The sequence below is a fragment of the Anguilla rostrata genome, chromosome 9 (genome assembly GCF_018555375.3).
Source record: "Anguilla rostrata isolate EN2019 chromosome 9, ASM1855537v3, whole genome shotgun sequence".
Classification (NCBI taxonomy): Eukaryota; Metazoa; Chordata; class Actinopteri; order Anguilliformes; family Anguillidae; genus Anguilla; species Anguilla rostrata.
Window position 1 is genome coordinate 6,790,001 of NC_057941.1, and position 22,944 is coordinate 6,812,944.

A 22,944-nucleotide genomic window follows, 5' to 3' on the forward strand; every position below is an offset into this window, starting at 1 on the left:
TATTTATTTTTTAAAGAAGTTCAGCTAAGCCGTAAAAACAGCTGATGAAGGCAGCCGTGTTCCGGGACGCACCCAGGACCCAGAGCGGGGCGGGGCGGGGTGGGGGTGGAGAGGCACGGGCCTCGGCCCGGAGACGCCTCCGTCCAAGGTGGCCTTGGCTACCTCCGGCAGCCTTTCGCGCACAGCGTGTCCCGCCGGAGCTCACCTTCCCGGCCTGTCGCGGAGAACAGCTGGGAGCTCTGGACCCCACTAATCAAACCTGATTAATGTGGGCCGGCTTTAATCTTCCCGGCGCCGCCTGATTGAAGAGGAGGCCCTGGCCGAGCTGTCTTTGAAGTGGGGAGTTCCATTAGCTTTCATTGCTCTGATCGAACCAGTGGGGAAAGCAAGCCCCCCCCCACTACCCCCCCACCCACCCCCCCACTACCCCTTCCACCCCCCGTTTGAAGAAGCGCAATTTCCACAAAATATAACTTTTAAAAAAAAGATCAATAAAAATACACAGATACTGAGTTCCCCCCCCCCCTTCTGTCCTGGGCGGTTGTCTCTTAACCAACCTTCAAGGGAGAATTTCGCTTTGATCTGTCAAAACAGGACAGCTGACTGAGGGGAGAGACGGTCCTGTCCACCCACACGCAACACAAAAAAACAAACGGGTACATTTTCTTCATAATCTGTCGCATGGACCTTAAAAACAGTTTATCTGCAAGCTCGCCCCCCCCCCCCACCTTCAACTACAGCTCACATGATAAACCCAAAGTGCTTCTAAACGCTTCATGCAGAAGGATTCCTACACGGATTACATCACAGGAACTAAACCAAAATAAGGAACTAACCAAAAATAACTCAAAATATACTGGATAGATGCTCCCAAGAATGGGTGAAAAATTCTGTCAGACTTTCCAGCCAGTTTTTTCCTGCAGTGTTATCATTGTTGAGGATAAGCAGAAGAAAGACATGACAACGCATCTTTTGAAAATCATCCCTTTTCCTCGAGCTGCTACATACAATCCGCTCATCCGAAATATTTCCTCTGGTTTTGCGCTCGTACAATGTCAAGCACAGCACTGCTCCCGAAAAAAGACGGTGAATTTTCTCATTACCACAGAACAGAGGGGGGGGGGGGGGGGATGGGGGGGCATATAAATTAGGGCACAAAACTGCAAGGGAAGCAAACTAACCGGGTCACCCCGTGTTGGTATCCTGCTGAGAAGCATTTATACTCCCTGACATGATTTTAATTTTAATATCGCAGCGACACTGAGCGAAAAAACCAAACAGAGTTGGATTAAAACTGTCAACCCCCACCTTGGGAGTCACAGCACCACAGTTTTGTGAACGAGAGGGAAGGCTCACCTTTCGGAAGCAGCATTTTTGCTGTTGTTGCTGTGGCTGAGCGTGGGAAGCTAAGACGCACGGAATGTGTACAGCATCCAAGATGCATCGTGGAGCAGACTTTCCATTAGGCCCATATTAACCCAAAAGATTTCAATCATTTCTGTAGCAAATTGTGTGTTAAGCCCCCCTGTAGTACACCTCCCTGAGCTTAGCCGCTGAGCACCGCTAGAGATGCTGATACTCCACATCTTGCCTGGCTTCTGCACGAAGATATCCCTTAATGAACTCTTAAAAAAAAAAAAAAATCTCACCCGTCACGCTTCACTTTTATACTCTTACCATACCGATTATAACCAATAAACACGAAAAAGCATGGACAAGGTGTGAAATTTTTTTTAATCTACCAAGAAAGTGTTCCAGGGCCTTTCTTTCCGCCTAACCTGACTTTTATTTAAAGGACAATCACCAGTGTTTGTCCTCCATTTTCCCTGACCTTTCAGCAGTTTAAACCAACAAGGAACACCTAACCACACATTACAAAATGCAAAAAAATCGGCTAAATGCAATTATTCAGCTAAAAGAATTGCTGTTCTATTATAGTTTGTTCAGACAGTCCATAACTACCAACACACTAAATGAACTGGCCAACTTGAGAAAAAAAACCAGTTGACAGAATATGTCGTGTTTATTTTTAAAATGGCAGCAGGTTTAAGCCCAGATAAATATGGATCCGTAAATGGCAGATTATTTTCCAGATACTGTTTGACCTTGCCCACATCTTATTTTTGTTTCAATCGCGACCATGCATAATTCAAGCCGCAAAACCAATTTCAATTGACCGATACAAAAACTCACGTTGAATTTTTAAATGACCGTATAAGAGAGGACCAACAATATGAGATTGTTGGCCATCGGTCTTGCCCATTTCTCTTGATGTAGTCTACTCCACACTTGAAATTTCCTGTGAAAACACCTTAAAATAAGCTATGCCTTTTAGACACACATTATCAGTCAATGGTTGTATTTCATTACCCTCTCTCTGTTCAGGATCTGGCTCAAAGACAAACACGGTAACAAGCTAACGATGAAGCAGACTATGGCACGACCTCTAGCAAACCGTAAAAAATAAAAAAAATCTTTCAACAGGATTCTGACTTCTTGCAGAAAAATACAGTCCACTCTCATTTTTAAATTACCTTCATTCCCCCCCATCAGTAATCCCAGCCCAAATTCTTACTACAGCACCCACTCGTCTGCAATTACTTGGAGCGCCTTTACTCCAGAAAACACTTTTGTTTGCAGTGACCGGCCCATTCCATCCTTCAGCGCGAGACAACAGTTTAATAACAGCCACGCTCGAAACGCTATAAAAGGCCATTAACAATCCATTTAAACCAAAAGTCAGAAATGAAACAATTCAGTAAAAAGCTGCTGAGGAGTACAAGCCCTGCAAACTGCTCTCGGTCATTAGCCAGCCTGGCATGCATCAGGAATGTTTAATTCTGTTTGCTTTTATTAGCTCAAAGAACAGGGATGGGTAATTCCGGTTCTGGGGGGGGGGGGGGGGGGGTGCTGGTACGTACGCAAGTTTTTGTTTCGCCGATTTTCCTGGCTAAATGAGCCAGTTGGCTTTATAGCCTACACCAAGACCGGATCACAGTAAAAGGCATCGCAGTGGGACGCGAGAGCAGTCTTCAGCTGTCACTCACACTCAAATCAAGAAACGTAGCTAAAAATGTCAAAATGTCAGCATAAATGTTAAGTACTAATTAAGTAATTAAGGCCAGAAGTTAGTGTGAAATCTGGAACACAGAACAGACAGCCCTCACTGCCCACCTCAGTCACAGAACTTCAAAAAAGTGCTTTAGATCTAAAATTTGAAAATATTCCAGATTGCAGTTCTGAGGGTTACCTATGAGCTTATAAACTTGCTATTTATTGTCGAGTCGCAGGCTTGCATTGCACTCTACAGTTTGCACAATGCGGGCGTGAATGAGGTCTTCGTAAAAACTATTTTCTCCTACAACCATGCTCCGTGTCACTCAAAACCTAAACCCCTCATTTGAATCTTATTTTGACTACGTCTGAAGGTGGACCGTGCCAAAGCAAATGGTTGTCACGGTTGTTAGTATTCACAGAGACCGGCTTTTCCAGTGTTAAAGCTGAATTATGCAACAGCCGCGCTGCTTAAATAATGCAAATTCAACACTTCTCTTTTTTTTTTTATCCTTCCCCCCCCCCCTTTTCAATAAAGCTTTCAAAGCCACAGTTACACAGCCGCCTGAAGGGGGGGGGGGGACCTCTGGTGCGGAGGGGAGCACCTGAGCAGTGTACACACGGCTCTTAATGTGTGCTTAAACCTCCTCGCCGCGGTGACCTTTCGCCGCCGCGGACGGACATGTTTGCTCTTCCTGGCGAGGGCGCCGCGCGTCCCGGACTTCATTCCGCCCGCGCCCGGGGTCCGGCACCCCCCCGAGCTGCCCAGACATAGGGGGGGGCATTTACTGAGGCCGCCACTGCACCCAAAGGGAGGATCGGTAAGACAGTTTTAAAAAAAAAATTTTAAAAACTGTTTTAGAACATTACAACTTCATTTCGGGGGGGGGCATTCACTGAGGCTGTGCACCCCAAAAAGGGTGGGTCAGTAAGACAGTAAAAAAAAAAAAAGCTGTTTTAGAACATTACAACTTTGTTTATGGGTGAAAAGGACACTTTCATAAGTGAGAGTCGGTCGTGAGAGTTCTCTCGATTTATAAATAACTGAAATTAAATCAATTGTGCAGTCTTTCCAGCAGGCCTGCTGAGGCTCTAAAGGTCATGCAAGACCTCTTTTAACATTCAAAACATGAGAGCATCACTAAATTAATGTTGAAGAAATATGCTAAAATAATGCCATTTTTTTTTCCTTGGAAGGTTTGTAATCCTGCTCTCTATCACACCCTGACGCACCCTTCCCACCAATCTTAACACTCTCTTCCGCCACAGCTCCCCCCCAATCACCATGACCTCTCCAACACCAACTGCCTCCCCAACGGCCACAACTGTTTCGAGGACGAACCCCACATGGGTTTGGGCGAGATACAGGCAGCTGCAGCTCTAGAGTCCGCAGTCAGAAGGACTCAGTCTGAGTGACTCAGTCTGAGAGAGTCTGCAGTCAGACAGACTCAGTCTGAGAGAGTCTGCAGTCAGAAGGACTCAGTCAGAGTGACTCAGTCTGAGAGAGTCTGCAGTCAGGGGGACTCAGTCAGAGTGACTCAGTCTGAGAGAGTCTGCAGTCAGAGTGACTCAGTCTGAGAGAGTCTGCAGTCAGAGGGACTCAGTCTGAGAGTGACTCAGTCTGAGAGAGTCTGCAGTCAGAGTGACTCAGTCTGAGAGAGTCTGCAGTCAGGGGGACTCAGTCAGAGTGACTCAGTCTGAGAGAGTCTGCAGTCAGGGGGACTCAGTCTAGAGGACTCAGTCGAGAGAGTCTGCAGTCAGAGTGACTCAGTCTGAGAGAGTCTGCAGTCAGAGGACTCAGTAAGAGTGACTCAGTCTGAGAGAGTCTGCAGTCAGAGTGACTCAGTCTGAGAGAGTCTGCAGTCAGAGTGACTCAGTCTGAGAGAGTCTGCAGTCAGAGTGACTTCAGTCTGAGAGAGTTTGCAGTCAGAGGGACTCAGTCTGAGTGACTCAGTCTGAGAGAGTTTGCAGTCAGAGGGACTCAGTCTGAGTGACTCAGTCTGAGAGAGTCTGCAGTCAGAGGGACTCAGTCTGAGAGACTCAGTCAGAGGGACTCAGTCAGGGGGACTCAGTCAGAGTGAGTCAGTCTGAGAGAGTCTGCAGTCAGAGTGACTCAGTCAGAGGGACTCAGTCAGAGGGACTCAGTCAGAGGGACTCAGTCAGAGAGAGTCTGCAGTCAGAGTGACTCAGTCTGAGAGAGTCTGCAGTCAGAGTGACTCAGTCTGAGAGAGTCTGCAGTCAGAAGGACTCAGTCAGAGTGACTCAGTCTGAGAGAGTCTGCAGTCAGAGTGACTCAGTCAGAGTGACTCAGTCTGAGAGAGTCTGCAGTCAGAGAGACTCAGTCTGAGAGAGTCTGCAGTCAGAGTGACTCATTCTGAGAGAGTCTGCAGTCAGAGGGACTCAGTCTGAGAGAGTCTGCAGTCAGAGTGACTCAGTCTGAGAGAGTCTGCAGTCAGAGTGACTCAGTCTGAGAGAGTCTGCAGTCAGAGTGACTCAGTCTGAGAGAGTCTGCAGTCAGAGGGACTCAGTCAGAGAGACTCATTCTGAGAGAGTCTGCAGTCAGAGTGACTCAGTCAGAGAGAGTCTGCAGTCAGAGGGACTCAGTCAGAGTGACTCAGTGTGAGAGAGTCTGCAGTCAGAGTGACTCAGTGTGAGAGAGTCTGCAGTCAGAGGGACTCAGTCTGAGAGAGTCTGAGAGCAGCGTCCACTTTAAGAGCCTCTTCACAGCCACAGCTGAGCAGCCGATTCAAGTGACAGCACAAGAGAGCGAGAGAGAGGAGGGGGGAGGGGGCAGGCAAGAGAGAGAAGGAGGGAGAGAAAGGAGGAAGGGGAGAGAGAGGGAGGTAAGGTGAGAGAGATTGAGAGGGAAGGTGAGAGAAAGGAGGAGAGAGAGTGAGAGAGAGGGGAAGGAGAAAGAGTGAGAGAGAGAGAAAGAGAGAGAGAGGCGGAGAGAAAGACCACTCTTGGACTCAGGAGGGAAGATGCATCGTCCGATTTATCCACTAGGCGACAGCCAAAATAATCAAGCCAATAAGACGCAGGAGAAACTGTTCGACCCAAGAGCAGCGCAATTACCAACCAGGATGACAGCGCAACAGAAAGTATAAAAAAAAGAATTAATTAATAAGCCAGCATTGTCAGCAGGGATTTTTTCCAAAAAAAAATTTTTTTTTTTTTTTTTTTTTTTTTTACCAAGTGCGAGTGCCAAGTACTTTTTTTTTCTCTTTTACCTGACGAAGTAAAAATGGAGAGAGAGATGAGAGAGCTTGTGTGAAAACTCTGCAGCCTCATCAGGCACAGCTGCGAGCTGCACCATGTCTTTCACAGGCCGTACCCGAGGAGCGGGGGGGGGGAGCATGTCGACCACACACCCCAGAGCACAGCGGAGCACAGCACCCTTACGCTCCAACACCTCTCAGCTTGCCGCCCTCCCCCCCCCCCCCCATAGTGACGTGCACAGGACAAAGGACAGCCACCCTACGTGCTTCTATGGGGGGTTGGGGGGGGGGGCGGGGGGGCACAGTTAAGACCTTAATTAATACGCTCTCTCCGGTTCTCACCGTGTGAGTTCATCAGGAAGACAGAACTGCGCGTTCGGTGTTGACTCTCATAAACTGCTGCTCTTACTCAAGCCCGCTCTCACAGCGTTTAACTGTTAAATGTGCAGAGAGCAGCGATATAGCGCTGGAGTCTCACGGTCTGCAGCGCAGCCGGCGCAGCCGGAGCAGCCTGCGCAGCCGCAGCCAGGGGGGAGAAGAGCACCTGCGCAGCCGCAGCCAGGGGGGAGAAGAGCACCTGCGCAGCCGCAGCCAGGGGGGAGAAGAGCACCTGCGCTCAACGTTCTAATCCGTTTAATTTGATGCCAAAACTAAAGCAGGGGCTTCCGTCTGCCTTCTCCCACCGTCACAAAGATAACATCGTTAAAAAAGATAAACTGACTGGCAGAAAGAAACTGAGCAGGTGGGGGGGGGGGAACAGAGACGGTGTAACTTTGCACAAGAAAAAAAAAAAAGGGAGACAACTGCGGCGTGTTAATGCTCAGCTGAGTGCGTTCAGGGGCAGGGTTCGGCCTCCGAGCAGCAGAGACTCTAATGAACCCCCACCCAACCCCCACACACACCCCCCCACCCCACACACACATACCCCCCACCCAACCCCCCACACACACACCCCCACCCCACACACACACACACACACCTACGCAACACCACACACACACAAACGAATACGCACAAGCACACGCGCACAAACACACACACACACAAGGTCCCAAGCACATACACCTCCGCTAACAGAACAGAACTTGTTTGATTTTCGATTTCTGCAGTTCCGATATGTAACGGATGGCTGTCCGGACCTCAGCTCCTCCCCCCACCCCCACCCCTCCTCAACTCTTAATTTAGCAGAGCAGACTTCTCGTCTCCGATGGGCAGCGCCGCTGTGGGGGGCTGGGGGGTGGGGAGTGGGGGGGGGGGGGGGGCGGTGCAGACTCCTGCGCAGCGGCTGCCTGTCTGTAGCGCGCAGCAGCAGCTGTGCAGATGCAGCAGCACCCGGACGCGCACCCTATCCATCTTCTCCTCCCAGCCCCCCCCCCCCGGAGAGTTAGCAGAGACGCAAAAAAAAAAAAAAACACCAGGTAAAAGATTGTGCGGATTACGCCGCGTGGGCTAGCACCAGCAGCCGCGGCGGCCGCGCAGAGAGGACTGCGTGTCGAGGTGAGATTACATCCAGGAGGCTACAGAAAACATAAGGCCTTACTCGTACGAGTAAGTACAGATAGGCCATAAATATTTCCTTTTTTTAAAAAATAATAAAATAGCCGTTGCCACCGCTGCAGTAATTGCGAGTCAACAAACAATTAGAGAACAGAAACTGAAAAGCAACCTTGGCCCTCGTCTTCGCCAGCAAGCTGCCCTCCGCTGCCTCTTTCCACAAAGTGTTGAGGGAAAAAATAGCGTCTCTTAGCATTGTATCCACTCTGCGTTACACAGCCACGTGCGCGCACAGCGTTACAAGAGTTATTGATTTGTGGGGTCCTTTCTGCTGTAATGACCCTTTGTTGTAATGCCGCAATTTCTCTCAGGATGCTTTAAAAGCCGGGGTAATTATGAAGGCATGAAACACATTATACGTCCATAAACCCAAACTGCCACCGAGCCCCTCCCACAGACGCCGCCGCGCCCCCCCCCCCGTACAAACTGCCTACGGCAATTGCTTCTGGCCTGTTCCGAATCAAGGTAGCCTTCTTTTATTGCAATATTTGATTAATGAACACACTCCAAAAAAAAAAAAAAAATCAATTTGCAAGCAAGCACTTACTACTGTACGTCGTAAATAACAGAGTGGAGAGAGAGCAGGTTCTGAAAGGAGGGACTTCAATAAAAGAAAACAGAAGTGCTCCTCTTCCATCGATTCATTTCAGCCTCCCCCCGTCCCCCTACCCCCAGCCCCCCACCCCTTTTCTCCTGCCCACCCAATTCCTTTTCTTTGTGCCCACATCCCCCGCTGGTTCGTACCTGATCGTGGGCAGGAAAAAAAATAATATCGGCCGCCTTTATCAACCTGTGGGCTCTGTTCTAATGACTCGGTGGGGCTTCCGCGCGAGCGCTTTATTTTATTTTATTTTATTTTATTTGTCGGCGGCTGCCTCCTCTGACGGACGCGGCGGCGGCGGCGGCGGCGGCGGCTCTGAAGCCTCGGCGTTTAATTCCGCGGGCGGCGCGGCGGCGGCGCCCGTTATGAGCGATAAATCAACTCTAATTCATCGCCTTTCGCTCGGCAATCTATCTTTGCCTGCGCAACCCAGAGAGCGCATCACTTAGGACCGGCGCGTTCCCCCAGCCTTGTGTTAATAAACAGGGCGTCTCGGGTTGATTTACGGGTTTTTAAGAGACGGGGGAGATGCCGCTGCACACGCGCATTGTTCCAGCAGCGGGCTCCTTTTATATTTAAAAAAAAAAAAAAAAAAAGAGAGAGACATTGAAAAGTAAAAAAAAAGAGAATAATTTTGTCACCTTCGGCTCCGGAACGTTACCTGCGCTGGCCCCCCCCGCCCCCCCGCCTTCCATCGTCTGAGAGCCCACCTTCGATCTCACGGTCTCGTCTGGGCTCTGGTGGCCCATGTTGACAAAACCCCGCAAGAACCTCTCTGCCTAATGTCTGTGAAGATGGCGACCCCAGTTCACAACCAAGACTATAAAAATGTGTTATTGATCTGGGGGGGAAGGGGGGGGGGGGTAAAAGAGGTAAAGAAGAATAGTAAGTGACAAGAGAAGTAAAGTTTGGTGTGGGAGAGGCGGCCAACTCCGTGTGGCCTGGGACACACGCCCAGCCAGATGAGCGAATCTCGCTAACGCTCCCCCATCAGACGAGCCGAAACGTCCCAGCCCACATTTAGGCTTTCCCCTTCATTACGGTTCTAATGGCCTTTTAATAGCCAATCTGATCAAGGTTCAGAGCACAGCGTATTAAGACCTTCCTGCTATCTGCAAGGAAAAAAACGGTCAGACAACCTTTCAGAGAGGAGAAACACTCCCCTAAACCCAGAGAGAGACCGCTTCACACCCAATCACCCCCCCCCATCTCCCCCCAAACCCCCCCCCTCCCGGCCAAAACTGTGGACTGTCAAGAGATCACCAGCTTGTTAAAGACCAAGCATCTCAAATGTAGCACAGAAATTTGCATATTTATTATATGTACATGTATATAAATATATATAAAAACATGTATACATACACAAACACACACAATATATACATATAAACATCTACACACACACACATAAATATACACAAACATATATACGCACACATATAGCACTGCAGTCCCACCTCACATTGACCCTGTGCTGGTGTGGTAAGCCATTAGTTGCAACCAAGAGAAATTTTGCTTTTTAAAAGTCATGTAAAATTAAGAACCATTTTCATGATGACGCCATCAAGTCTGCAAAATGCTGAAAATATATATATATTTTTTTAAATCCAAGCCAATATATTAATTTAGTCCCGCTTCTTACTGTCCAGATTCCCTGCAGTGCGCGCACACACACGCGCACACACACACACACACACACACACACACACACTCCTGCTTTAACCACGGCGTAAGAAGCGGTAATGCCTCACCGACGCGGCTCTTGTAGGCGAGTGCCGCGGCCGCCGCGCGTGCGGATGATCGCTTTAACGGGTCGCGCTGCGCTCGTTCGAGGACGCGTCGATAACATCGAGGCTCCCCAAGGTCGGCTCAAGGCCACACGAATCCCCGCGGCGATCGCGGGACTCGGGAAACCATGGGGATCGCCGCCGTTTCCAATCAACAAACGGTTTATTTCCCCGCCCGCCCATCTCTCCCCTCCAATTTCGCCCGTTAAATGAGCACCTATGGCCAGGGCCTGACGGTCACTGTAATAAGAGAGGTCACAGCAGGCCCGGTGCCCGTTCTGAGGTGCAGAGGGGGGGGGGGGGAGAGGCGAAGACAAAAAAAATCCCCCACAAACACCCCCCCCGTCTCTCAGCGACCAACCAGCCCTTCAGGAGACACTAAACAAAACACGAAAGGTTGTGACTTTCAGGAATCGGCAGATCCGAATGTCTGCGTTTTGGATAAACAACGGCTTTCAGATGCTCAAGCCCTTTGCTTTACGCGTTTTCGGAAGGGTTCACGGAAAACCCCTTCTCCCTCTTTTGGGTCACGAGGACTGAATCTCGTCCCGCGTTGCGTTGGCCTTCCGGCTTTGAAAAGGCAAGCCGAAGCTTTTATCTCAGAGACCTCATTTTGAGCCCCCCCCCCCCCCCCCCGGGAAAAGCTAGCCCACCTCGTTCCCCTCAAAATCGCTGAACGCCCCCCCTTCCAGGCGCTTGGCGGTAGCGCCGCCTGACCCGCGAGGCGCCAGCGGCGGCGGTGGTCTTCCGGGACCGAGCTGACTTCGGGAGGGAGGATACCTGCTGCTGCGGTTCCGTAGCGTAGCAACCGCAGCCAGGCGCACCGCCCCCCCCCCCCACACCCCCCCAGCACCGCGGGGACCTGACATTCACTCCCCAGACCCCGCTGCCACTCGCTGAATGCAGCCTTTTGTCCCGCACCGTCTTCCTCAGCCTCCTTTCGTTTATTATCTTTCGCTCCTCCTTTCTTTTTTCCCCTTCAAGGAAAAGGTGCGGGCCTTCCGTAACGGAGAAGGGCGAGCTCCCCCCCCCCCCCCGTCGTCTTCCTCCGCCCGGACCCCGGTGACCCCACCCCTGACCCTAGGGGGCAGCCAATCGCAGCCCGGCCTGTCAGACCAACACGAATGACCTTTCTCGTGCACATTCTCCGGATTATGCTAAACAGGAAGAAGAAAAAAAAAAAAAAGTTCTGCAGGGAGATAAGTCAGCTTTGGTTAAGCACATGGCTATTTTTCCAGGAAGCTGGGGAGGCCAGCGTGCATTACTCACTTGTTCCAAAAACAAACAAATTAAGAGCTTAGGGCCGAAGAGGGCGCAGGAACGGGCCAGCCCGACGTTAATAACCGCATCGTCTTCACAAAAAACTCTGCCGGTCAGCCCTTAGCACTCACGCTACTGCGCTACAGTGCCGTTTCATTTGAGCTGCAAAAAGCTGACGTCATGCTCAAGCACGGCGCGTCTTATAAAAAGGAGTTACGTAGCGCGCTGCGGCCGCTCCACGCCGGGGGTGTCACACCACACCCTCGCCCTCTAAGGAAACATCACCGAGCAACAAACAGCCTCTTTACCAACACGAGCCATTTTTAAAAAAATATCAGCTGACACAAATTTCCCAGATCTCACCCTTTCGGGCTGCCAATTTTACACGGCCATAAATAGGCTGCTCTATACGTAAAAGTAAAAAGGCTACTGGTCCGTGAATCTTCTCGTCTGTTTCACAAAAGATGGACAAAGCAGGGCAGAAGAGAAAGTGGCTTTATTAGGAAGGACACCAAAAAGATGAGGGGGGGGTGGGGCAGGTGTAAGTTAATCAGGCCAAGGGAAAGAGAGGCTGCCAGCCCACCGAGTCAACGACGCGGATTCGCGGGGCGGCGAACGGGAATAAGCACGGCGACGTTAACCAATCGACGGGCCCCCACTCGCCGCTGATAGGACGGGAAATTACGCTCGCGAGAGACGAGCCTTTTTCCGGCGTCGAGGCGAAACTAAAGAGGGCTGCCGCTTTTGGGGCTCGGCCGGGGCGCGAGACAGCCAGACGGTCGCGCGGTAAATTACGCACGGCGTCCGGCCCCGGCCTCCTCAGACAGGCTCCGCCGGCCGTTAAACAGGCAGCCGCCTCCTTCCTGAAAGGTGCCTTAAGTGTAGCTGGATCTCATAGGTAATTGCTCTATTAATCTTAATGGCTAACTAATTAGACTTTACAGCATTTGTTATCCTTCCTAAAGTGAGCGTGATGGAGTGGGGCCCTTTTCCTGGAAGGACGACGCTGTGCTGCGGCGGTACCGGTCGAGTCCACGCTCTCTCTCTCTCCGTATGCGCACGGCACGTTAGCATCCGCAGGAAAATCAGCATCTCAAGCCACTTTTCCACCGCATGGTACTGGCTCGATTCGACTCGACTCGACTCTGCTGGACTCCACTCGCTTTTGGTACCCAGGTACTTCGTTTTCCACTGCAGACAGTACCCCCGTCAATGTAGCTGGTCGTCATAGCGACGCCGCATGAAACTGGCGTGACGTCATCTTCAACGCGACGCACACAGGAACGACGGAGGATATCGAAGGGACGGTGTTCTTGATTCTCGGTATGTGGCTGTTTGTCGCAGCAAGGAGACAAATTTTGTTTCAGAAGAGGCTGAAGGCAGCAAGACAAAAGACTGCTGAAAAAAAACAGGAGAGTTTGGGAAATCCTACATCAGAGCTCAGACGACGAGACGACTCTGGTTGCTCAAAGGCGACGATTCTAGTGACGATTCTCTCTGACCAATCAGCGGTCTGCAGTGTTTTCACGTCACCTTTTGGTATCGCCTCAGCTCGCTTGGAACCTCAACGGAGGTGATACCAAAAAAAGTACCAGGTACCAGATACTATCCACAACTTTTGCCCGATGGAAAACCAAAAAAGTCGAGCAGAGTCGAGTCGAGCCGGTACCATGCGGTGGAAAAGCGACTTTACAGAGAACCCTCTGGCCCCGCCCACAACACACCCCGCCAGACAAGAGGGAGACAGAAACATGGGCGACGATCTCATGGTGATCTCACTCCACCGATATCGTACACCTGCGCCTGCGAGGCACAGTTCTGCATAGGAGCACCTGGTTGGTTGGTTGGTTGGTAGGTAGAACGGCGGCCATATTATTTCCAAAACAGACACCAAGCCCATTCCCAAGGGCCGTTCGTTCATAAACCCGCGAAGGCAATTCGGCAACGGGCCGGCCAAACAGCGAGCGAGCGAGCGGGCGGGGAGTCTGAAGTGGAACGAGAGCTAAAAGCGGCCGTCGTCTTCCCAAACGGCGCGCTCCATTAGCCAGAGCCAAGCCCCTTATGTGGGCATTTTTTGCAAAGAAGAAACAATTTGCGGCAATTATTTTATCAAAACAATGAAAATATCCGAGCCGCCGCTGCCTCGCGCACTTGACCTCTGGCACACGCCGCCCTGTTCGTGCCACGTGCCCGACGTCTTACGGATTAAGGAAGCACGTGGCTAAAAAAATAACATTCAGGGGGGGAAAAAATAATTCCTCACAAAGACAAGCTAGGTCTTAAAAAGGCCCCACTACGAGCCCTGCAGGGGCAAGAGCTGAAAGGGCGATATGCTTATTTATTTGTGGTAGGTCCCACGCCCCCCCCCCCCCCCCACAATGCCTACAATGTTTTTGCTCCATAAAAACATGAGGGAGGAGTCCCATTCGTACGTTTATTCCAAAATTCTGAGACACGTGTCGCTGGTACAGCCTCGTCACCCCCCACAACCAAAACATCTGGAAGAGACACACCCCCAAGCCCCTAAGTATAGATACGCAGACAAGGACTTATTTTAGGGTTACAAAAACATTCCCGCACAAAAGAATCCAATTATAATTTAAATGCTTTCTGCACTGAATTATTATTTTTGTACTGATTGCTCGCCAATTGCCCCAGCTGTTCTGAGGTGAGGTGTTTCCACAATCAAACCCATCACGCGTCCTGGGTTTTTTCCACGACGTCCAAATCAAGGTAAGCGTTCAATATGGGGTTAAAAGAAGTGTACGGCGAACCACTAACAGGAACCCCCACACCACCCCACCCCACCCCCCCTCCCAGCGAATCAAAAATAGCCTCATAGCAGACCTTTCGTCTGAAACTGGGTCAGAGTTCAGCATCGCAGTCGGGGTGAGAGTCCGCTTCGCTCCAGAGGGGCCTCCAGGAGCCAGCCAACGGACCCGGGGAGCAGAGGGTTAACGCGCACCCGTGGGGGGGGGGGGGGCGCCGCTGCCGTAACGTTTCACGAGGTCGTAAGAATTAAAGAGGCTTCCCCCACTTACCCAGCCAAAGGTTATCACAGCCGTTCGAAAACGTCGGGCTGGCAGTCGACTTATCAAAAGGCAAAAAGTCCGCTTGGACAAACACGAGCACCGTACGCTAGAGAAGCTATCCGGCCAGCCGACTAAGAAACAGATTTTTATTATTTATTCATTTCGTTTTACACGGGGGCATAAAAATCGACCGTGTAAATAACCAGCAAATATCACCAGGCTGAGGTTCCCGGCCTCCTTAGCCCTGCCCGTTTAAATAATGGCACGAAAGACCGTTCTAAGAGACGTCTCATGATACACTAAGTCCATCCGATTTCGGCCGCAGTCGTTCTTGAACTTGAACTGTTCTTTAATATTAAACATTTCAGACACAAAGTGGCATGTGTCACAGTAGAAGCCTTGTCCTGAGAACAGAGGAAGGCCGCAATGGGCCCGTTGTCTCATCCTGACGGGCTCTGTTCTAGGCTCTCTCTCTCTCTCTCTCTCCCTCTCTCCCTCTCTCTCTCTCTCTCTCTCTCTCTCTCTCTCTCTCTCTCTCTCTCTCTCTCTCTCTCTCTCTCTCTCTCCCTCTCTCCCTCTCTCCCTCTCTCTCTCTCTCTCTCTCTCTCTGTGTGCCAGTAATCTCTCCCCGACTGAGAGAAACTGCCTCTAAATTTAGCAGCAGATTTATCAAGCTGTAGGGCGAGCTGGAGCAAACAAGGGAGGGGGAGGGAGGGAGGGGGGGGTGGTGAGGGGGGGGGGCGGCATTGTCAGCGAGGGGCTGTCCGTCATGAGTCACGTTCAGACGGGATAAAACCGATACGCCGGGCGTCTCCGCGCGGGGCGAGCCGCTCCAGAGCAGCCGCCGCTCGTCTGACAAAAGCCTGGCCCGCAGCGAGGCGCGGAGAAGAGGAGGAGGAGAAAAACTCAAATAAGAGAGCGAGAGAGAGAGAGGGAGAGAGTGACAGAGAGGAAGATATATATATACACACATATATATATAGAGAGAGTGATAGAGAGGGAGAGACAGAGGGAGATATATATGTATGTATGTATATACACACACATATATAGAAAGAGAGACAGAGAGAGTGATAGAGAGAGAGATAGAGAGGAAGAGAGAGATGGAGATATATATAGAGAGAGAGGGGAGAGGGGGAGAGAGAGAGGGAGATATATATATGAGAGAGAAAGAGAGAGAGGGGCAGAGAGAGAGAGAGACAGAGAGAGAGCGAGAGAGAGAGAGGGAGAGAGAGAACAGGCGGAGGAAAAAAGGAAAAGGGTTCGGGAGCCACCCGGGCGGATAAGTGTTCTGTCCCCGTGAAGGCGGGAGCGCGGCGGTGTGGCCGCGGAGAAAAGGACAATCAGTGGGCAACGGCACACCCAGCGTGGGTCAGGACTCATTAACAGAGAGCGTGGGCAGGCCAATAAACACCAGGGACGGGGGCACACTGACCAGCCTTTTTTTACTCTGACAGAAAACTCTCACACACTTCAGCTTCAGTAAGCACTTTTTTCCTCCCCCCCTTCCCTTCCCTTTCTCTGAACCAAGAGCCGCACATTTAATTTTTTATGTGGCGTGAACGCTCCCAACAGGACTGCCCGTTTCTTCTCTCAAAGTGAAGCGTGTTTTTTTTTTGGCTTTTCTTTTTTTTTTTTTAACTCAGGTATATGCTATCCTGGTTGGACCTAAAGCCTCAACAAAAAGATGCATAGTTCTTTTTTTTATAAATATTCAATCCTGCAGGTAAAAAGCACTATAACAGAGCGTTGACAAGTAATCTCGGGCTATAAAAATAGCCGGCCGGGGCAGTATTTGAAATTACCCATAATTCAGCCAAGGAAAAAAGGGACGTTTTTTTCGAGCGGTGCAGAGACGAGCGCACGCAGCGCCGCGTTTTTCTGCCTGTTTGCCCAGAATAGCAGCAGGTTTTTAAAACATCTTCTGGGAACGTCCCCGAGTCAAAGTCCAAATAACCACCGATAAAATCAACAGTCGTCCCTACAGCCCAGCCAAAATATGCAACTCGTGCCGCCACACACATAATCAGTATTTAACTAGCCTGGCCGGTGTCTGATGGGAACTCCCGGCTTAAAGACAACACCGAAATCAAAAAAGAGAGACATTTAACACTCTGCATTTACAATAACGGCTCGCGTGAGATTTACGAGCGCGACAAACCTACAAGAGAGTGGGGGGCTGCTGGGTGGCGCGTCCTCTTAAGGACGCGTTCGAGCGTGCGGTCGGGCTGCGTGGTCCGGTACCGAACCCGGAGCAGGCCGCACACAGGCCGGCAGACCCGCGAGCCGTCGGCTGCGGCATCACCCAGGGACGAGAGTGCACACCGGCGCCCCCCACTGGCCGACGTGGCGCCCGCAGGTCCGCCTGTTAAGCCCCAGACTCGTCTTCGTGGCGAGCGACTCGCTAACAGTGACTCGCTAACAGTGACTTGCTAACAGCGGTGTGACATCACGTACTTCAGAGGAGAGCACGTCCGCTCTTGTGGAAAACGAGCCCTTATGAACACAAATGGGGCATTCCGAAACTGGGGAGAACAACGGGGGAGGGGGGGGGGACATAATATTTCCCTCTAGAACACCAAGAAAAAGAGGAAACAGAAATCTGGTTTTCCAACAAAACAAGAGGAAGGCTAGCGGTTCGCTTTTTTTTCGCTTCAAGCGAGCGGGACCCGCGCGAAGGACCCACGAGCGTCGGCAAATAGAACGGTGAAAAGTCAACGCCAGGGAGAGAGCGGAGAGAGGGCGAGTAGAGCAGGGAGAGCGGAGAGAGCGAGAGAGCGGCGTAGGACGAGAGCGAGAGAGTGGAGAGAGAGCGGCGAGGGAGAGAGCATCGAGAGAGCACGGAGAGAGCGGCAAGAGAGCGGCGAGTAAGCGGCGAGACAGAGCGGCAAGAGCGTCGAGAGAGCGGCGAGAGAGAGCGGCGCGAGGGAGAGAGCAGGAAGAGAGCGGCGAGAGAGCAGGGAGAGAGCAGGGAGAGAGCGGCGAGAGAGCGGCGTGAGGGAGAGAGCGGAGAGAGTGGAGAGAGAGAGCGGTGCGAGGGAGAGAGCATCGAGAGAGCACGGAGAGAGCGGCAAGAGAGCGGCGAGTAAGCGGCGAGACAGAGCGGCAAGAGCGTCGAGAGAGCGGCGAGAGAGAGCGGCACAGGGAGAGAGCTGTGAGAGAGCCCGGTAACCTTGACTCGCAGGGATACGCTTCATCATCGCAGAGGCGGCGGCGTCAAACGCATCCGCACGCTCGGGTTTGGAGAACTGTCTGTTCTTACAACGAGCTCCAGCGGGCTTGGCAGACATCCACTCCGGGAGAAACCAAAAAAAAATAACTGAGGCTGCTGCTACAATCCAGGTTTTGTCGCCGAATAATAACCCTGTCGAGATGCCGACTGCTTTTTAAAAAGAATTCTGACAGCACATCTTCCAGGAGTAGGCACGGGCAAGGAGATGTTACAGACTGTTTACATACCAGGGACAACCCCCGAGACGCCAGATACTATTTAGCCAAAACCGAAGCTCAAGGTTAAACCTGCAGGTCATACCACATTATTTCTGAGAGGAATGCAGCAGGACACTCACAGACAACGCACACCCAAAAAAAAGATGCATCACTCATTAAAGCAACAATGTGCGAACTGCATACACAGACACACAGTGTCGTGGAGGGGGGGGAGCAGGGCTGTTTGTCCTGCGGTGGGATTTGAGCAAGCACAAATCTCACTGAAGAACCCAAATCAGCTCTTGAGACGAGTGTACCAGAAAATTGATAATGACTTTGGGCACAGCTGCGCCTCGTCACCAGGTGTGACAAACAGCGTACAAAAACGATCGTGACAAAAAGTAAAATGAGTACAGAAACTGACAAATCTGTTTTCGTCGACGGAGGCGCAGAAACGCGATCGTAGCACGCCAAGTCCTGGACGGACAAAGGGCGTCCCGCCCAGGGTTCGGCGATGGCGTCCTACAGTACGCGCAGGGGCGCAGGGCTCAACAGGAAGGTCCTCTCCAAAAAAAAGGTGTCACGCACTCACCATGGCCCTGGGGGCTCGAAACGCTGTCCCAGCTCGGAAATTCTCAGACCCTAGCCCAGGAACTAATCACCACCATTCCACTTCCTCCACTGAGCCACACGACGCTTCTGTGCAATTTTCTGTCCTCAGAGCATCTTTACGAATAATGGCAGCAGAGAACATCGAGCTGGACTCTCGATACAACGGCGAGGACGGCTTCAAAGAGGCTATCTCTGCGGAATCAAAGGGACACTGTATGTAGGCCTATGTATTTTGATGTTCTTTTTGAAGATGCAGACTAGGTGGAATTGAGAGAGTGGCGAGTGGGGTGGGGGGGGGGGGGCTCCTGAATGCCTCTGTAGATCAGGGAGCTCAGGGAAAGGGCTTTGTTAGCGATTGTGTAGAGAGGGGGGACCTTGCTTTCTGTCCTTCTGGCCTAGTCACCTCATTAATGTCACTCAACATCAGTCTTTTTTTTTTCCCCCCCCTCTTCTAGGCCAGCTTCAGCTGTCCTCTCATTCTCCCAGCCCTGATAGCACAAAGCCCAGGAACCTCCAAATTACACACCATAAAGGCCACACGGCAACAAGAAAAATAAACATCTCCGCACATCAACGCACAGACACAGACACAACAGGCTACCCGCGGTAACGGAGAGAAACCCACACGAGCGAAAGATCTCCGTCCGAAAGTTCCTCGTGAGCCGAGGACCGGCTTCCGACAGCTTGCTTAGAGCCGGCGTGAGCTAAACACTGAGCCGCGCGGCGTCTGCCGGGGGTTTCAAAATCAATCACGCGCACAATAAGGTCCGAGCGAGCGGACTGGCGAGATCTCCGGCCGCCCCGCCGCACGCAGCCCCGGAGAGCCGAGCGCGTGAGACGCATCGCGCGCCGTCGTTCGCAGACCCCGAGGTCGAAAATTATTTTTGAGACGTTCGAGATCTCTCGGCGCTCTAACACACACACACACACACAAGGATCCTGCCAAACCCCTGTGAGGCTTAACCAATCCCAGCCCATCGCCCGCTGCTTTCGGGAGGAGCATCCAGCGATGGGCAGCTATGAGATGGGGGGGGCCCCTGGATCCACACCGCGGGGCCCTACAGCGGCAGACTGGCTGGCTCTTAATTGGCGTTTGAGTGCCGAGCGGCGGAGTCAGAGCTGGGCTAGGGAAAGCGAGGCCGCCCTGCAGCTGGGACCACAGCATCCCCCCCCCCCCCAGAGAGGTGAGGTGGGGGGCGGGGGGGGGCGTGCAGCACTTCACACAGCGTCACCTCCAGACTTCATTAAAAACTTGGCCTGAAGTTTTCACACTCCAGCAACACGCTTTCCCCCCTTCAGCTCGGACGCCGTGGGACTCCAGACGCGTTTCCCCGGCCTGGTACATTATGTTCACCACAGCTCCGCTAAGGAAGGAACAGCAGCAGACTGGGGGGGCGGGGCGGGGGGGGGGGACGTGTGGGAAATGAACCAGAAAGAAAATCTACAAGCTGAGGAGCGTTAAACCACAGCCCCAACCACAGCCATGGGCCCCGGTCACGCTAACAGGTTAGCGCCATAGCCACGGAGTCCATTTTCCTTCCCTTTCCCACGCCCCCCCCCCCCCCCCCACCATTCCCTGTATTGAACCAGATCTCTTCTGCAGAAATTAAAATGCAGAGCTGTGGCAGGTTTAATTCGACTCCACAGAAAATGATTCGCTGCGCCCTCAAGGGAAAAAAAATAAGCAAATCTTAGCAGTGTGTATGAATTCTCCGCAGAACACATTAGGCCACTCATTTAAGTCCTCATAAGCACTCATTTAAAAAAAAAAAATTTAAAAATCGAATACCTTTCCGTGGAGTTTTTTTTTTTTGGTTTTTATTTTGGAGGCTCTGCAGGACGCCTGGAGACGGCTCATTGGCTAAAAGGCCGCGTCGGGCCGCCGTTGCCGTGTGAACACACCCGGCGACGCGCTGGTTAAGCGAGCCGGCGGTCCCCTCTGAGCGCGCCTGCTTCAACAACAGGCCCTCAGAGCTCGCCTCTCCCGGCGAAGCGGCCGCCGTCCCGCCAGCAATTAAAATCGTGTCGGGACACGCCGGGATCCGCGGAGGAGCCGCCCCCCCCCCCGCGTGCGACGGCAACGGCGACGGCGGCGGACGGGGAAACCGATCGCAAGGGCGCGCCGCCAGAAGCGACCGCCTGATCGCCCCGGAAGGAGGAGGAGGAGCAGACGCACGCGGGACGAGCCCGGAGTTATAACAAAAAGGCACCGAAAAAAACGCCCCAAATCTGAATACGGTCACCTGGAAGACCGGTGAATATGGCCACCTGCGGGACATAACCACGCCTCGTGACTTCACCAGGGCTCAAATGCGCCAGTGTCGCTATGCAACCAGCTCCATGACGCTACATTACATTACAGGCATTTAGCAGACGCTCTCATCCAGAGCGACTTACACTACTTTTTTTTTACATTGTATCCATTTATACAGCTGGATATATACTGAAGCAATGCAGGTTAAGTACCTTTGCTCAAGGGTACGACGGCAGTGTCCTACCCGGGAATCGAACCTGTGACCTTCCTTACCCACTGTGCTACGCTGCTGCCTAGGCCGTAGAGGCACTATTACCAAAGGGGAAGGGGGGGGGGGAATATTCTACATGGCTGGATAGAGTCCTTGCTCTGACCGTGCCGCAGACACCCACAGCTTCGAAGCCACGCCAGACAGACTGTGCAAAGCGCTTCGGTCTGTCCACCGGCCCAGCAGAAGAAGAACAGTACTGGGGCACAGTCCACTTTGAGAGGTTTTTGGGGGGGGACATCTGGCTGACGAGCGCGTACCCTGAAATGGACTCCCCCCGGGGGGAGATTCAATACCGACGGCAACATTTGAGAAGCGGCTGGGACGAGGGGGGGGCCGCCGCGAAAACAAAATGGACCTCCTAAACGGCAGCAATGGACCGCGACCGTTTATTAACTTTACATGAAGGGGAAAGAAGGAGCCGGTGCAATGTTAATCTATCTGCCTCAATCCTCTTTTCCTTCAATGCCCTTTGAAATCCACATCCTCTGTGTAATACCAAAAACAAATAAACCCATTTTCTTCCCTAATGAGCTGGCCCTCGAGATCGCAACGCTAAAATGACTCAGGATACGATTTAACCCGCAGATCCTCTAATGTGCCTTAAAACTCTTTTTTTTTTCTCTCTTCTTCTTTTTTTTTTTCGGGATGTGACGCAACGGAGGTGCAAACTTCAAAAAAGCCGCTTTTTTAAAGAAAGCTGCTCCGTGCGATTTATGTCCTTAGTTTACTTCTATTCAAGAAAACAACCTTGTTTTTTTTAACGTTAAAATTAACGTTTGGGATTTAGGAAGCTGAAAAACTAGAATCCCAAAAAAAGGAAACATTTCTATTTTTGAGAACAAACGGTGGGTGTTTTTCCAACAATGTGAAAAGGTTTATTTTCCAGGGGAAAGTAGGGGAAGAAAAGAGGTTAAAGCGAAGAACAGGTGGGGGGGGTGAGAAAGAAAGCTGTTCTACATCTCGGTTAGTTTCTCAACCATATGCCGATACCCTTAAGACACCATGTGCTCTGGCTTTGTGAGGTTTCGCTGCCAATTCCCCCCCCAACTGAAACCTGAACCGGCTCAGAAACAATGCCGCTCTCTGTGCCATTAGGAAGGACAAAAAAATCCATTATGCCGAAAAAAAAATCTCACGGACGCAAGAGGGTCCACACCAGCCCGATGCACCCTCTCGTCATTTCACAGTCGGACGACCAGCCAGAGAACATGCGCGACATCGACCGCAAAAACCCCGGCCAAAACCATTCGGCTGCATGCTCAGCCACGAGGCAGCGGCGCAACCGAGCTTCAGGTGTAGGCGGATACAAACGGGGCGCGCGCGACAGACAGAAAGCCAAAAATACGCGCTTTTACTGCTTAAGAAACCAAAACTTCAAAAAATCAGTTTCAAGGCAGAGACCAGAAAATCCACCGCTCCTCGTTTCCAGTAAAGGCAGCACTTTGGCACTTCGAGTGAACAAATCACTGTGTAAGGAGGAAGCCCCTAAGATTTATTAAACCTCCATTATGCCAGAGAGAGAAGAGGAACCACAGCGGTGAAAATCCATCCTTTTCCTGTAAACATTAACTTCAGCTCTTCATTACGTGCCGAGCTCTTTTGCCAACTACCAAGAATCAAACCAAAGCTTCCTCCTACTCTTGACACCAACATCTGTTACTCACAGAGCACTTCCTGCATGTGAAATGCAAAGCCATGCTCGAGAAAAAGAAACTAACAGAGAGGTGTCTTGTGTCTACAAAAGCATCTTTAAAACTGACATCGTTCCCACTTACCTTGGGTTGAGCGCGTCTGGGGAAGGCAACTTTAGGATCAATCTGCAAATCAGTGGGAGTTGGAGGGGGGGGGGGTAGAGAGAGGGGAGAAGGGGCA

At 51.6% G+C, this 22,944-nt stretch overlaps 1 protein-coding gene and 1 long non-coding RNA gene across 21 annotated transcripts in view; one reads left to right on the forward strand and one right to left on the reverse strand.

Annotated features, from left to right (window-relative positions):
• LOC135262786 (uncharacterized) overlaps positions 1-22,944 on the forward strand; it is a 656,092-nt gene that overhangs the window by 397,862 nt on the left and 235,286 nt on the right. Inside the window, exon 2 of the long non-coding RNA XR_010332321.1 lies at positions 12,651-13,062. This is a non-coding gene — a long non-coding RNA (uncharacterized LOC135262786). The remainder of the gene's footprint in view (positions 1-12,650; positions 13,063-22,944) is intronic.
• LOC135262780 (RNA-binding protein Musashi homolog 2) overlaps positions 1-22,944 on the reverse strand; it is a 246,435-nt gene that overhangs the window by 213,029 nt on the left and 10,462 nt on the right. For all 20 annotated transcript variants that reach the window (XM_064350001.1, XM_064349999.1, XM_064350000.1 and 17 more), the window contains exon 5: positions 22,848-22,889. In XM_064350001.1, coding sequence (XP_064206071.1) covers positions 22,848-22,889 — 42 coding nt within the window. The remainder of the gene's footprint in view (positions 1-22,847; positions 22,890-22,944) is intronic.